General features: G+C 32.1%; 1 protein-coding gene across 4 annotated transcripts in view; it reads right to left on the bottom strand.

Annotated features, from left to right (window-relative positions):
- Positions 1-3,020: 3,020 nt before the first annotated feature.
- LOC108909301 (O-acyltransferase like protein-like) overlaps positions 3,021-17,138 on the bottom strand; it is a 21,939-nt gene continuing 7,821 nt past the window's right edge. For 2 of the 4 annotated variants that reach the window (XM_023454879.1, XM_023454880.1), the window contains exons 7-12: positions 15,195-15,357; positions 12,923-13,131; positions 11,313-11,460; positions 6,507-6,678; positions 5,068-5,210; positions 4,758-4,982 (exon numbers count right to left, since the gene is read on the bottom strand). In XM_023454879.1, the coding sequence (XP_023310647.1) occupies positions 4,848-4,982; positions 5,068-5,210; positions 6,507-6,678; positions 11,313-11,460; positions 12,923-13,131; positions 15,195-15,357 (970 nt within the window). In that variant the 3' untranslated portion in view covers positions 4,758-4,847. Of the gene's footprint in view, positions 3,241-4,757; positions 4,983-5,067; positions 5,211-6,506; positions 6,679-11,312; positions 11,461-12,922; positions 13,132-15,194; positions 15,358-17,138 lie in introns of those variants that run through there. The other 2 variants (XM_023454882.1, XM_023454881.1) reach the window with 2 other exon arrangements.

The following is a 17,138-nucleotide window of genomic DNA, read 5'->3' as shown; positions in this document are numbered from 1 at the left end:
AGAAAGTGATGAAAATCGAGGTAATTTGGAAGCGTCAAACTGACAGGCAAGAAACTGTCCAATTCTACTATAAATGTAGATGTAAGTACTTTAAACGATTATAAAACGAAATTCCAAAACCCGACCCAAATCGGTCTGATAGTATTGGTATGAGACAATTTGTTACTAAATTTCAGCGCGAAATGTCGTTATTTTTTTACGTGAATGCTGGGGTTAAAATTAGTCATTTTAATTGACGCCGATTTTTTTACACATACTTGGACCCCTTAACAATCATATAGAATCGTTAGAATATCAATTTTCTTTTTTTGAATAATTTTTGGAGCGAATTTAAAAGTTAGAAAAATTTTGACTTTATAAACAATTTCTTTCGTGAAGCGGTTTTGCGGGTTGGAAAATATACCAAAGTAATAAAAAACATTTCTCGGAAAGACGCTTAACTTGAAAAAAAGAACGTTCAAATCGGTCCTATAAGTTCCGAGATATAGAGTGTCAAAGTCAACAAGCGCTTGCTGCAAAACTATGTATAATGTAACAACAATTAAAATTTAATTTGGTAGGTTTTTTCAAGAACTTTCCGTATGTGTTTTTATAAATATGATCGCACGTGTGCTTTTTTAGGAAAATTCAATGAATATCGCCAAGCCGACCATTTGTGCCGCAAAACCGAGGGTAGGGGAGGGGATGAATGATAGAAATTCAAATCGCGCGTTCAAAAAAAACATTGTTGTTTTCAGTTATAATATCATCATTTGAATAAGTATCGTTTTCCATTATTTTCAAATCAGTGTTTAACTAATTGTAAGTAGGTACCACTGTCAGATTAACAGCAAATGATGACTTATGGTTGGTTATGGTTGGTTAATTTGATTTTTTAAATTTGCTAGCAATTTCATAATCATCCTCGCAAGAAATTGGATCATTTTATTTATCACAAAAATCGTCAAAACAGAAAAATTAAAAGATATGGAGATGTAATATGGATACATATAGAGTAAATTTTTACAACAGATTTTGATTAAATATACAGGATGTCTAATTTAGAAAAACCAAATTTTGGCAGTTCGGTCAATCAAATGCGACAATAAATATGAAATGGAAATAGGTCGAAGACCATTAGATCATTAGAGATGAATATAGGGAAGCTTTATAAAATTCCCCTAAAATTACGCGTAGAATAAGCAAATAGGTGACGACTACCAGTATAACCGGAAGTACTACAACAATGGCATTATTTTATTTAAACTTTTTTTAAATAAAATCTCCAAAACCACCAGGTCTCAAATTTTCAAAATTCAAATCGAAGTAGTCTCCGAAATTTCTAATGGGCCGTCACCGCATGACAGCTTGTAGAAAAAAAATTTGAGAGCCAAAAAACAGCTACTATGCTGTAAAAAAGCGGAATACTTTAATAATGCGATGATACGTTTTATAAATATCAAATAAATAAAGTACATATTAAATAAAAATTTCAAGGTTTTAAACATTATTATGAATTATTAAAACTAATAACTATTAACAATGGACTATGTATATCTACCATCGATATCATTATTTACATGAATATACAGCAACAATGAAATGTGTGAAATTTTAAGTAGGTAGTCGTAATAGACTGATAAGGCTTTATAATATTTTTATGAAATCTTGATAATTGAATTCTTCTAATTATGATATATTGATTTAAAAAAATCATCAAAATCGGAGCCGTAGAGCCGAGATATTGAACGCCGAAGAGGGCTCGCTCTTTTTGAAAAATTCTTAAAAAACCTACCAAATTCATATTTTGTTGCTGTTACATTATGCATAGTTTTGCAGCTAACGCTTGTTGACTTTGACACTCGATATCTCGGAACTTTTAGGACCGATTTGAACGTTCTTTTTTTCAAGTTAAGCGTCTTTCCGAGAACTGTTTTTTAGTACTTTGGTATATTTTCCAACCCGCAAAACCGCTTCACGAAAGTAATTGTTTATAAAGTCAAAATTTTTCTAACTTTTAAATTCGCTCCAAAAATTATTCAAAAAAAGAAAATTGATATTCTAACGATTCTATATGATTGTTAAGGGATCCAAGTAAGTGTAAAAAAATCAGCGCAGATTAAAATGCCTAACTTTAACCCCAGCACTCACGTAAAAAAATAACGACATTTCGCGCTGAAATTTAGTAACAAATTGTCTCATACCAATACTATCAGACCGATTTGGATCGGGTCTTGGAATTTCGTTTTATAATCGTTTAAAGTACTTACATCTACATTTATAGTAGAATTGGACAATTTCTTGCCTGTCAGTTTGACACTTCCAAATTACCTCGATTTTCATCACTTTCTTACGTTGTTTTGGCTATTTAGCAACAAAAATATGATATGCGCAGGTATCAAAACAATTCTATCTTGTAGCAAATTTCATAACAAACAATTTCACCAGTAATAGTTTTTTCTGTAAACTGCATATTTAAGAAGTTATGTTGGAAAATGTTAGAAAAAACACGTCATTTTTGAGTATTTTTGCAGTTTTTAATTTTTTCTGCAAATAGCACAACTTTTTTTCTTGGCGCAACCTTATATTTTCATTGTATATATTATTTTCGACCGATTTTTACTAATATCCAAGTTACGTCAAGCAACAGCCATGTCAATGTGTAATTCTCCTGGACTAATATAGATATTTTCTAGAGCGGCAGCTCAAAACTATTTTACAAGTGTCAATTATATTAGACAGGCCCGGATCAGTAAACTGTAAGCCCTCATACATAATTACTCCACGTAGAATGATAAAGCTAAAAAATTACATTATTTCGAACGCGTTTTCGAACGAGCGATTTCGGGAATCGTCGTTCTGACGCTATGCTACAATGCGATACATGCAATTTTCTTTTTTATCGGAGTCATCAGTTTTTATGATAAAACAATTACATAAATATTTGTCCGATAAAAATCATGCCGCGTTCCCATTTGTCCACCATCCCCAAAATGTCAAAATGGCGTTATTATGTATGCTTATACATACAGCTTTCATTTTGCGTAAATTGCTTAAATAATTTGTGAGACAACTGTGCTCAACTTGTCCGACAAAAATCAAACAGCGTTCGCGTATCCCACGTCCCAAAATTGTCAAAATGACGAGGTTATGTTTCCTCATATACAGGTGGACCTATTCATTGGCCTGCCCGAACTCCAGATATGAACCCACTTGACTTTTTCTTTTGGGGGCACTTGAAAAATCTTGTTTATTCCACACCTGTAACCAATAGAGAAGAATTAGAAGAAAGGATTTTTTATTGTGCAAATGAAATACAACAAAATCCTGAAATGTTATGGAGAGTGCAACAGTCTTCTGTTAAACGAGCTCGTATTTGTATAAGAGAAGGTGGAACTAATATTGAGAATTTATTATGAATTATATTTTATTACAAAATTTTGATTGTCATGCACTTTTCGTTTAGTTAGTTTAGTTAAGTCCAAATTCTCATAATTTGGAACACTGCTATTGCAAATTATTTGTCCTTTATTCTGATATGTAAAAGCCAACTACGATTAAACCTGTGTTTCTGTTAAATAAAATGTCTCAAATTAAATGGTACCTTCCTCTTTAAACGGGTTTATCTCAAAAAATATCTATTTTATGGATATTCAACAAGTATACCTTTTTTACGTAAAATACCATAAATTTTTATAAAATGATGGAAAATTTGGGGTATAGTGGAACAAAAATTTTTTTTCTAGAAATTTTGGTGGGGGGTGCTTTGCCCCCGGGCCCCCATAATTATTATCGAGGATTTCATATTATCATCCAAAGCAGCTTCAAAAATTATAGATCCAGCCAAAAAATTTTCAAAATTTATTGAAAAATACAAAAGTTACAGCAAAAAAAAACATTTTTAATTCTCAACTTCAAGAGCTAATAACCTAACGGAGGAAAAAATTTTATATGAACTTGTGACATTATTTTCTCATTATCTAACCATATCCGAGAGATTGCCTACCATTTCCGGGACACCCTGTATAGGGTGTTCCATTTAAAATAAGCAAGTTGATGGCGACTTCCGGTATAACCGGAAGTGGTATGTAGACGCCATTATTTTAGTTGAGAAGGGCATTCCCGAAAATCCGGTATCCCAAATTTTCAAAATTCAAATCGAAGTAGTCTCTGAAATAATTCTAATGGGCCGTCACCGTGAGACACCCTGTATATATCGTTTATAGCCTGCCTTTGATGCATTTGTGTGAGGTATATGAGTTTTGAGCGTTCTGTTGATCGATTCGAATCATTGGTAAATTCTGAAATTCGCTCGTTTTATATTCTACGACAGTAGCTAGTAGCTTATAAAGTTAGCGGCTGACAATGCATTGAATTAAAATTAATCGATCGACGGTTGACAAACATTTAAGGTTTTCGTGATTTCGATGGCAGTTCTGTGAGATTTTTGTGTATTGGAAACGATTGAAGCTCATAAAAAGCTTTTTTTACAACTAATAAATTACCGGTGTGTAGTGCAAAGCATGTGACACCTTAAATCATAGATAAATTGGAGGAAGCACGCTCGCGACGACAATGTAGACCAGTGACAGAGAGAAAAAGAGGGAGAGACAGTTTGGGTACCATCTTTCTCTCTTGTTAAACTTTTTTCCTCAACGATTAGAGAGAGAAAGAGAAAGCGATTACCCAAACTATCGCCCTTTATCTTCATATTGCCATTATTGCCAATAAGTAAAAACAGTTTCCATGTTCGACCATTAAAATAATATAGGTAACTATAAAATGTATACAGTTTATTACTACATTTCTTTACATTATTGGTAAGAAAGTCATATAAAAGTACAAGGTTCTATTTCCAACAAAAAAGTTTAATTTGTTTTTTGTTTGGGTGCCCATTTAGAAATTATGACATTTTTAATATCTAACAGAGGCCTTTCAATAATTAAATGTAATATCAGTCCCAATACGGTTGCTAGAAGAATATTAGACAAGAAAATTTGCACCTGAAACAAAATATAAATATACTACTGATTACTAATAATAAAAATAATTATGAAAATAAATACTCCTATTTTATTAACTACTTACTAAAAAGAAATAGGATATTTCTAGCATATACGTCCATGTAGAGGTATTGTAAAATATAATTAGAATATGGAATAAATAAATCGAAAAATTCCATCTTGATATAAATTCTAGAGGGCTGGCTTCAAACAGCCTTTTCACAAATCCTAAAATAGAAAATACTTTTCAATTTTTAAGTAAAAGTCAGCTATGCCCAATCAGCCATAACAACCAATACTGTTAAATGGGGTGAATAGACAGAAATTTTCGTAATTTCGCAACGAGGGGAGGTTCCTGTTGTCAGATTAAACCGATCCAACAGCCAACAAGACACCTTAATGCAAAAGTTAATATACCTAACAGATATACAGAGAGTCAAGAAAAAACATATTTTTTAGGTTTACGAGAGTCTACGCAGAATTTAAATTTATTTATTTTATAAAAATTGTTTGTATCATCGGAACCTCTATGAGATCTGGTTTTTATGATTTTGTGGGCATAATAATGGCAACGATGGACTTCTTTTTCATCCTACACACAGCAACGATATTTCAAATCCTGCTACCTCAAGATGTGCAGATGATAACACTGTCCCGAAAAGGGATTTTGTGACATGGATAATGATCCATCCTACGGTATTCCGAGGTATAACCTTCAAAAAACAAGAATTGACCTTGAAATAACCTTGAACATCATCTTCAACGTCAAATTCAATGTCACCAGATGGTGGCCCTATTAACAATTTTCCTGATATCTCGCTGTCCTAACGAGATACCAACCTGTGATGTTAGAGAAGAAGATTTGACCTTGAAAAGATCTCGAAAATGAAAAAAATAACTTATCGGACATCTCTGAACGTAAAATTTCATGCTCTTTCAGAATCCGGAGTCAGAAATTGTAATATCATCAAAAAACAAGAGTTGACCTTCAAATAACCTTGAGCATGACCTTAAAAAATAAATCAACGGCGCTTCCGAACGTAGAATTTCTTGCCTTTTCAGAATCCTGGGACAAAACCAATTTAAATACAAGAGTTGACCTTGGAATAACCTTGAATATGACTAACTTCGTCAAACGGTCACTTGATTCGGATTTAGCGACCCCAGGTATGAATATGGTAGTCTAGTCTACCACACATTGACGACACTCATACTCAAAGCATGTCTACTAATATAGTTATTACCCAACTCTGAAAGTTAAATAGTATTTCTGCTGGCCTCATTTTTACGATATACGTGTTTTGATAAAAAATTAACGAGAATTGTTAATTTTCCTTAATTTTTATCACATCATTTTGAGAAACACTGGCGGAACGCCATTTCGGGTATCGTCTTGAGCCGCTACCAATACACAAAAAATGAATCAACTCGATAGACAAGATACAGCACGTGCAATGTGAATATTCCCGTTACTGTGTTATCAAACCTCTTATCTGTCTCTGGACTGTGAAAGAAGAAACTTACCGCCAATGTTATGCGATATTCCTAGCATACCAATGCCTATACCCAACGCAAACAAAGGTTTTACTAAAGATCCAATGACTGCCGCAACCAGAGGCTCGTAATCGTAAAAACACAAAGCTGATGCTAAAGCTGGAAGACCACAAAATCCTACGGTCCACATGACTGTAATGGTCTGAAATAATGAAAACTGTTAAGGCGGGTATCTATTTGTGTCAAATGCCCCGTAACGTAACACCGAACATGTTACGTTACAGCTAGTGGAGACGGAAAATTGTTGCATGGTACGTGTATCAAATTTGACACGCGTAACTAATCCGGGACGAACCATGAGTTGTCGGTTTTTAGTCGTCGCATCAAAAGGATGCAACAGTACTTTCTGCCACATGTTGAGACGGTGTTTTTGTTTCGTCAGTCTTTTGTTCATGGTCTGGGGTCAGTATGTTTTTCTGTGTTTGTGCCATGGAGTGGAGTAAAGAAAAGATTTCCGGAGATTTCCGTTTCTTGTTCTTCAAAATTGTATGATGAATAAAAATATATGACGCTGCTACTAACTGCAATTGCAGGGACGAATCCATTATTGCAGTCAGGTTCATACTGCGAGTTTATGTTCCTGTGTCGTTTCGTAACCTTATTTTGTTACGTTACGGAATGAATGATACGACCAAAACCGCACATACTTTCGCAGCGAACCGTGTCACCTTCTGCAACAGGCCGTAACATGTTCGTTGTTACGTTACGGAGCATTGCCACAAGTGGATACCCGCCTTTAGGGATTTACATTTATGGTACGTTCTGTAACATGTTACAGCGTTTGTAAACGATGGCCTTCAATTTTCACAATTGTTTTTTAGTAAATGATCAATAACAACAGACGTATTAGATAATCAGATTTGTTTAAAATGTCACAGAAAAGCAGACATAAATAATTCTGTAAACATTACACTTATACAGAGTCGATGATATTTATTGAGACGGTCGATTATCTCAAGTGAGATAGCTATCGAAAGATCATAAGACGCAAACCTTTTAGGTTTTTTTTTTAAATCTATTACAATAAAGAAAAATTAATTATACCTATAGGATCAGTCAAAAAGCCACGACGAAACAAAGTTGCTTTTTCTTTAATATAACACCCTGTATATTATTCCATATTTCAATTCTTCTCGAAATTCTAAACAAAATTAATATAGGTATGGATATTAGTTTTGAAAATAACACACGACGGAGGATATGGACATGATTTAATTTTATTATTAGTGTTTTTACAAGAAATAAAAAAGCATAATACTTCAGGGTTGATAAAAATGTATGAAACGAAAAAATTTATTTTTTAATGAATGTCCTGGATATTTTAAATTTTATGAAAACAATAGTTATGTCAGAATAAATAATGAGAGAAAACAAGTTTTAATAAACAACAAATATTTTCCTTGGAATTCTATTTTATAAGGTGCCCAAAGTTTTCACCATTTACCTTCTGACAGTAACGAATTGGCTGATCAAAATTTTGTAGTGAATCTAAAAGGATGTTGGGAGGAATAGTGGAAATTTCATGCCTTATCCTTTCCTACATCTCTTCCAGGCCTATTTTTGTAGACTATATTTTTTATGTGACCCCACAGAAAAAAGTCAAGCTGGGTTGTACTTTATAAGAAAGGAGATAGTGCTTCGGTCAGTAATTGTAGGCCTATTTCTCTTATTACTCATATTTCTAAAGTGTTTGAAAGACTCATAAAGAAAAGATTAATTTCCTTTCTCAACAAATACCGAATACTCTCCGCAAATCAGTTCGGTTTTAAAGAAAAAACGTCCGCTCAAGAAGCCATTCTGGCCTTAATAAGTCCAATCTACAGTGCACTGGAAAAGACTAAACCTTACCTCTGCATACACTACTGCAACTTACTCCTGCAGCCACTTGAAAACATAGGCATTCGAGGAAGTTGTCTAAACCTGTTTGAAAATTATTTGTCTAATCGATATCAGGTTGTAAGAGTGGGTGACGACATCAGTGATCGCAAATTAGTGAATTGGGGTATCCCACAAGGTACGGTTTTGGGACCCATACTGTTTAATATCTATACCTATAAACGGCTTATTTTCATTGAATAGTAAGGGAACGATAATAGGATTTGCAGACGACACAACAATTTTTTATGAAGATACAGATTGAGCTACACTAAAACAAAATGTCGAATCTGATTTTCAGATAATAAAAAACTGGTTAAACAATGGTATGTATGACGTTTTTTGAAAGCTAAATGTAGCTGTAACACAAATTGTCTTCCTCCTTTTGATCAACTGAATATTATCTTACGAGGTCAGCAGATCCCCATATATCCTGTGAATGAAATTAAATAGCTAGGAGTTTATATTGATACCTTAAATGGGATTTTCATATCAATTATAATATAATTAGAAAGTTACAGTCCATCATATATAAATTTAAATGCCTAAAAAACTACCTACCTATTAAATATCTGAATATTATGCCTTAGCTGAAAGCCATATTCGATATGGCATTCTCGCTTGTGGTTCTGCGCGAAGGGATCATATCAACCCGCTTGAAATCCTCCAAAAAAAGATTTTTGAAGATAATATTTGAAAAAAAATATGATTACTCTTTCAGACTTGCTATACGCTGAGAGTAGGATTATGGACATTCGGCAGATTTATTTATATATTTATATAAAATATGCATATTTATTGTGCAGTATTAAAATATCACACTAATACGAGTAAGGCATTAGTTCCTAGTCACAACTACTTTACTCGTAATAAAGACCATCATATCGCACCTTTAGTAATTAAATCCTTCTCCCAACTCTCCTATACTGTTATGGCTCCAAAGTTATTTAATTCATTATCTGTAAGACTGAAACATGAAACTGAAACATATATTTAAAAACTGCAAAACAATCGTCTTGAAATTTATTAAATGTTTCACAGCAATAGTTGTTTACATGTTTCCGCAGGATAAGTCTGCCGCGTGCACACGTGGTATGCATCAGCTGTGTAGCGTTAGGTTAAGCGCTGTTGTCACGTTGTGATGAAACTCCCCAATATTAATACTCGCTGTATTTTGAAAACTGTTAATCTTACGCCTCTGTAATATAAAATTTTGTTCATCTATAATTACTCTATCTCATGCTGAAGTAATTGCAGTCAAACTTTTTACACCCTGTGGAGCTGGAAAATTTCAAAGCTAACTTGATGGACTATAAACTTAATGGACTAAAATATTGTATGTACAGGGTGGCCAAATGAAAACGAAACAGAGCCAGTTTCAGAAACTGCGTCAAGATTGTAGAAAAACGCTCAGATCTGTCGATTTCAGATTAAAGGGGGACATTCTTTGCGTGTATTTTTGACTCCGTCACTTTCACCCCTAAGCAAGGGTAAGCATCACCCCAAAATATTTAAATGGCATTGGGGGTTGAGTAATGTTTCTTTTGAAAACTATTACAATTCACTTTACAACAGACTTTAAATTTTATAATTCCGCTCAATACTTATTAAGAATTTTGATTTTAAAGTTAATACTTATGTACAATTAGTAACGGTAAAAATGTCAGTCATTGGAGTTAAGTACGCCAACGGTATAAATTTAGTATTTCTTGCGTTACATTGGTTTTTGGCGATTTGTTATCATTTTCGTAAAAAAAAAACACAATTGACTGATATTATTGAAAAAGATGAAAATCATTTGATTTTTCAGCAGGACGGTGCTCCTCCGCATTATGCGTTAATTGTCCTCAGTATTTGGACCAACGATTTCTACGGAATTGGATTGGGAGAAGAGGTAGCATTGAGTGGCCTCTACGATCACCGGATTTATCGCCCCTTGATTTCTTTTTGTGGGGATACCTAAAAAGTAAAATCTATAAAACACATTTAGTGTCGCTGGAAGATATGCGTCAAAGAATCATCGACGAATGCCGTCGAATCACTCCGGAAATGCTTCAGAATGTGCGCGAACGTTTCGAATAAAATCTTTATTCTTGTATGGAAGTGGGCGGTCATCAGTTTGAACATTTAATCATCTAACTAGTAAGTAAGCAACTAAACATAATTTCAATTTTAAAATGTAATTTTTTTTCAAAAAATTGTGCGGAATTATAAAATTTAAAGTCTGTTGTAAAGAGAATTGCAAGAGCTTTCAAAAGAAATATTACTCAACCCCCAATGCCATTTAAATATTTTGAGGTGATGCTTACCCTTGCTTGGGGGTGAAAGTGTCGGAGTCAAAAATACCAGCAAAGAATGCCCCCCGTTAATCTAAAATCGACGGGTCTGAGCGTTTTTCTACAATCTTGACGCAGTTCCTGAAAATGGCTGTGTTTCGTTTTCATTTGGCCACCCTGTATAACAAAATGATTTCGAGATCTCGAAAACGGTAAGGTTTAGGTACACGATGTGTTATATGAATTTTATGCAGAATTTCGAGGAGAATTGAAATATGGAATAATATACATGGTGTTCCATTAAAGAAAAGGCAAATTTGTTTCGTCATGACGATCCAGTATACTTAATTTTTATTGTTATGGATTTTTAAAAACCCTAAAACGTTTGTGTCTTATGATTTTTCGATAGCTATCTTACTTTAGGACACAATGACCGTTTCCATACATATCAGCGACCCTGTATCTTGTGACATTTTCTGAATCACTTTAAATTTATATCACTGTAAGAAAATTACAGAATAGCACCATTAGTAATTTTTAAAGCCTTTTTAATTTTTTGCCAGTACCACCACCAAACTTATATTTTCTTTTTGTATTTAACATAGTTGGTTGTATGTTGTATTACCTTGGTCACTTCTATATTTGTGTCCTTGTATCGGTGATATACAGCTCCAAAGAGTATACCTACGATATAACTACTAAAATTTTGAAAAAATGACGTGTGGAGATAGTAACCATAGTCGTCCTTCAAAATATTCTCAAGTTTAAGATACCTAAAATGCACAAATAAAATTGCGAATAATAATGAGGAAATGCGGGGTGATTCACAACTTCTAAAAAAAAAAATAAAAATGGGTCGTATAATGGACCCATATAACATACTACTACTCGTACTATCACAGTAGTACCACAGCATATCGCACCTTCAATTCTATACCGCCAAAACTCGAAAAATATCAGTTCTGAATTATAATTGTAATTATACAGAGTGCTTCACCAACGGTGACCAAAAATGAAACTTCGTATTCTTAGGTGAAAAAGATACAGGGTGTTAAACTTAAAAAATATTTTTAATTTTTTAAAATAATTTAAAAACTAGTCACTGAAATAATTTGAAACTGGGCACATCGGAGATACAGGGTATCGGTGGCATATTTTTCTAAATAAAATAGTACGCCACTAATCATTTGGTTATTTAATAGAATAAAGAAATGAATAATATTAGTAATCATTTTAATGATCATGATAATGATTTAAAGAAATCCAGTGGGTTTAGATTCGGTGTTTTCAGTTTGTTTTTTAAGTTTTACTCGAAGATCAGGAATTTTTCGAAAAACATAAGAGAGTAGTAATTTCTAGAAAATTGAAAGACAAATCCGAAAATATCATGGTTGTTACCGTAAAGCAGTGGCGTACTATTATATTTAGAAAAATATGCCACCGATACCTTGTATCCCCGCTACGGAAGCATCTAAATTTTAGAAAAAGGCCTCAGATTTTGGATAATCCTTACATGTGCCCAATTTCAAATTATTTCAATTACTAGTTTTTAAATTATTTAAAAAAGTTTTAAATATTTTTTTTTAAGTTTAACACCCTGTACCTTTTTAACGAAGCGCCCTAGATAAAAACTTCGGCTTATTTTTCAGAAACTCTTAATGATTCAACTTACAAAATTCCAACGCAGGTTTAACTTCAAACACGTTATTTTACAAAGCTGTTGCTTTCAGCGACAAATACTAAGAGTAAACTAAGTAAACAGGTTAAAAGTTCTACAGTTTAGAAATGTAAAACAATAAAATCTCGTATATTACAATTATAAAATGCATTTGCAAGCATTAATGTCAAAAAAATGTTCGATTATATTTTTCGGATATGCTATTAGATTAGGCGGTATCTGTTTTGGTTTGGGTGAATCTTATATCCACGGAGATTTTTGGCTTGTTGGCTTACAAATATCACTAGAAATGAAAATTTTTCTATGCGCATAAAAAACGTGGGCCTTACTATTGGCGGCACAATATGTTAAAAAAATTCGAAAAATGTCATATTTTTCTTTCTATTTAATTATGTATCTTTTCAAGAATTGATTTTAGGCGAAAATGGAAGAAGAAAAAAATGTTTGTAATTAAATTTTTTACAAAATATGACTAGTTACAATAATAATCATGATTATTNTTTTAAAATGTGAAACAATTACGGCATAATTTTATTTATTTTTTGCTAATTACTAACTCAGCTCTTGTCGGTATCGCAATTATCCTTTCTAAATTATATATCGTGTAGAGATTATATAGAATGTATGTATTAATCCCTACAATACACAGGAACACAGCTCCAAAAAGTTTTATTCCAAAGTTCCATTTGTACATCAAGTAAAAGAGTGCCATGGAAACTACGTGTGCTTGAAAATCACAAGAGAGGTACCAAGACACGATGTTACACTAAAAAAAGTATTAATATGATAATCATGTATAATATATGTATAATTTGACTGAAAATGGATGAAACTACAGGAAAAGATAACCGTTGGGGTGCTCAACAAATACCCGCAATCCGGACCCCCAATTTCAAAATGGCGGCCTACTGCAAAATTATAAAGTCGAAAATGCGAGCGCGTATATCTTCTGCCCAAGTCAAGATATCGAAATTTGATAAAAAAGAATCGAAAGATTTATATTGTCTCGCGTTTGCGTAAATTTCAGATTTTTAAGTTGCAAAATAAAAAAGTTATTAACAAAAAAAAACAAAAAAAAAACGGTAACTAGGGTCCTTATCTCGACGGTCTTTTAATATACAAACTTCAAACGAACTACATCAAATAGTGCTTAAAAAAATATGAATAAAAAATAGGCCTCTATCCGACCAATAGGAGTCGAGATATTTTTTTTTCTTAAAAACGGTATTCTGGCTGTTCTATTTAATATTTTATAATAAACTTAAACGATGATTTTTCTTAATCGGTATAATCGATAATTTTCATTCAATTAAAATCAAATATTGTACTCTTGAACTAAGAAATTATTTTATTTGTCTGCATGGCTGCTGTGACTTTTTCCTATTTTCCAAACTTAAAAGGATACACAAAGGACAACGTCTTCAACAATAGATGAGATAAAGGCAAAACCGCAAACCGTGCTCAAACTGGAAACAACGTTAGTACAAGCGTATAATAAATATCACAGGGGGACTACTTTGTAGGGGATGGAGTAAAAAATTGAAGGTTAAATAATAGTCCAATTAAATGGGTCTTTAAATCGCAATTTTGGTTAACTTGCCTGAATTTTTGATATGTTTGTTTGAGGTATATAATAACAATAAGTGACAGTAATTTTTTTCAATCCCTAGCTAGGGGCGGAAAAAGATAAAATAAAGGGATTTTTCAAAATAACTCAAAAGGGGTAAGAGGTAGAAAAATATTTTCTTTATGAAAGTTATGGAGCATAAAATTCTAAATACAAAATGGTCTAATGACTTTTTCTTGTACTATTAAAATTAACAGTTAGGGAGACTAGAAGTTAAGGGATGATTTCACAAAATTGAATGAATCTTATTGTTTTCAATCTACACTAAAAAATGTAGACTACCTTTTCATAGAAATATATATATTTTTTAATTTTTAATAAAAAAGTTATAACAATTTCACAACGCGAACGTGATTTTTTATCTTTGTTGTAAAACAAAATTTCGAAAACAACTTTTCATTATTTTAAATAATCAACCGAATGGCATAGAAAAAAATTGTTTTAGTGTTAAATCACAAAAATTAACAATTAAAAAATTGAAATTTTTATAACTTTTTTTATTAAAAATAGAAAAATAGATTTATTTCTCCGGAAAGAAAGTTTACATTTTTAGGGTAGAATGAAAAAAAAAAAATTATAAAATTCATTAATTTTTCTGCTTATTATGATTTTTTAAATTTCTGAAATCATCCCTTAACTACCAGCCACCCTAAGTCTGTTAATTTTAATAGTACCAGAAAAAGTCAATGGACCATTTTTATGTGGAATTTTATGTTCTACAACTTTTGCAAGAATTTTTTTTTCTAGCTCTTACTCCTTTTGAGTCTTGAAAAACTCTTTTATTTCATATTTTTTAACCTCTGGCCGGGGGTTGAAAAAAAATTACTGCACTTATTTTTATTATATACCTCATACTAATTTATATCAAAAATTCAGGCAAGTTAACCAAATTGCGATTTAAAGGCCCATATAATACTTTCTGAGAAAATTAACAATTCCTGTTACTTTTTGATTACATCTCGTATTTCTACAACCCTGAAGAGAAATATGTTTTTAAATAAACTCCTTGTGTCAAAAGGGTATGCCAATGTGTCTCTTTTACAAACTTAATTTTGTCTAATTAAATCACAAATCTTTCAAATTGAGGAAATACATAATTATTCTCGATTATCTTTTATTTATTAAAAAAAATCTTTTCGGGGTCGCAGAAATGCCCAATTGAATAAAAACAATAGTAAAAATCGTCTGTACACTACACTTACCATGTCCTTAACATAAAAAAAGTTATTTATTAATAACAGGTTTGCCCACCAATGGGTTCGACAAGCTTCGTTATTAACGTCTAAAAGATCTGTTTGTGGTCCATGAAAAAACGGTTTAACCGAATGAGTTAGGCCGATGTAAAATATAAGAGGAAGAACAAATCTGAAAATTTAGTTGCGTTGTCAAATTGTTCCTGACAGAATTATAGAAATATGTAGGATGTTGCTAAATATTTAATGGGCGGATGATAAAATACCAAGTAATAAGAGCATTTTTTCTCCTATTCTATTTTGTTTTTGAGATACAGGGCTTCAAAGAGTTTGTTCATTTTCAAGCAAAGAAGCCACCGTTGAAGTATTCCCCATCCGTTTGCAGACACGTTCTTTGTACTCACAATCAAACATTGTAGAAGCTGGTTGACTTTGGACAAACCAGTTGCGTGTTTCTCAAGAAACGGTGCGTTTTTAGCCTAGTAAATTTTTGTGTACAATGAAATTTCACATTCTACTACAAGGCATATGATATAAGAAACCTAAGCTGAAAAAAGTTATGCCACTTGGAAAGGCAGCAGCTAGCAATCTTATTAGTGGAGTCAAGATAGATTTTGACTTCGCGAAAATTACGAGAAGAGAGAATTTTTTATTTTTCGTTTTGTAAAGTTGTCAGAAACAACATATAAAAAGTTACCAACTGTAAAGTGTACGTTAAATTATTTATTTAACAAATTAGTTGCAAAATTACAGTTTTTGCAAAATATATAAAAAAATATAACTTTCTAAAAAAAAATAACTGCGCCATTCGAAAGAACAGGAAATTTTACATAAAAAAATGTTAATAAAGTTTTTTTCTGAAATGCGAATTGAAGGCTGTAGAATTTTTTTCTAATGTACGAAAAATGAGACGGGCCACCCCCATCCCAATTATAGCTCTCGAAGAGCGCGCGACCCCCAGCGCGCTACACTAAATTTGTTATAACTTTTGATCTAATTGATCAAATCGACCTCACAAAAATTTAAATAAAAGGAGAGTATTCCGGCTATCAGAATTCTGTCTTTAAACTTGAGAAAAAATTGAGAAAAAATATATATAGGACATACGTATAAAGCTATGTCATTCTATAATTTTGTACAATAATAATAAAATAGCTGTCATTTTTTTAATTTTTAAAATAAATATCTGTAACTTTGACAGATTACTCTTCAAATGACGATTGAAACAGTGAGCGATATGGAAAAAATCTTAAAAATTTAATTTGAAAAATATTGAGCCCAACATATTCAATAATTTTAAAAATCACAAATTTGACTTTTTAGGCCATACTTTATAGATCAAAAACTATAGTTGTAAATGTGATATTGGGACTTTATGAGAGCACTTTTTAAAGCTTAAAATCTCTACTTTAAGATGGTGCATTTTATTTTTCTTAAAAAATTGAAAAATTAGTTGAAAAAACAAAAAAATATAAATATTTCATGAAAAATTCGTGAAATTTATAGTTAAATGAAGTTTAATAATGTACCAAAATTTGTTTAAAAAACCATCAAAGAATTAAGTTAAGACCTTAAAAAATAAATCCAGCGAAAAATATTTTTTTATTATAGTAATAAGTGGAAAATTGTTATAATAGCAAAAAAAATAATGTTTTTTGATGAACTGATTTAATATTCATTTTTAAAAAGTATATTCTGTATCTGAAATTGTGAATATAAGTTTGAGACCTGCTCGGTGAGTATAGCACGCACATGGTGTATACTACTACATAGAAATACAGGTTCGGAAAGTATCGATGGTCCATCTGCCGTTACGTGAGAGCGATAAAGTAAGTCATAGAAATCCATGCGATAGAGAAAGATGGCGTCTAATAGTCACCGCCCATTTCGCCCTTCCACAAATAAGAAGTGGATCTTATTTGTGGAAGGGCGAAATGGGCGGATACAGGTATG

Source organism: Anoplophora glabripennis, unplaced genomic scaffold (assembly GCF_000390285.2).
Source record: "Anoplophora glabripennis isolate ALB-LARVAE unplaced genomic scaffold, Agla_2.0 scaffold445, whole genome shotgun sequence".
NCBI classification, from domain to species: Eukaryota; Metazoa; Arthropoda; class Insecta; order Coleoptera; family Cerambycidae; genus Anoplophora; species Anoplophora glabripennis.
The sequence above is the reverse complement of the archived record's forward strand: the minus strand, read 5'-3'. Positions and strand labels throughout refer to the sequence as shown.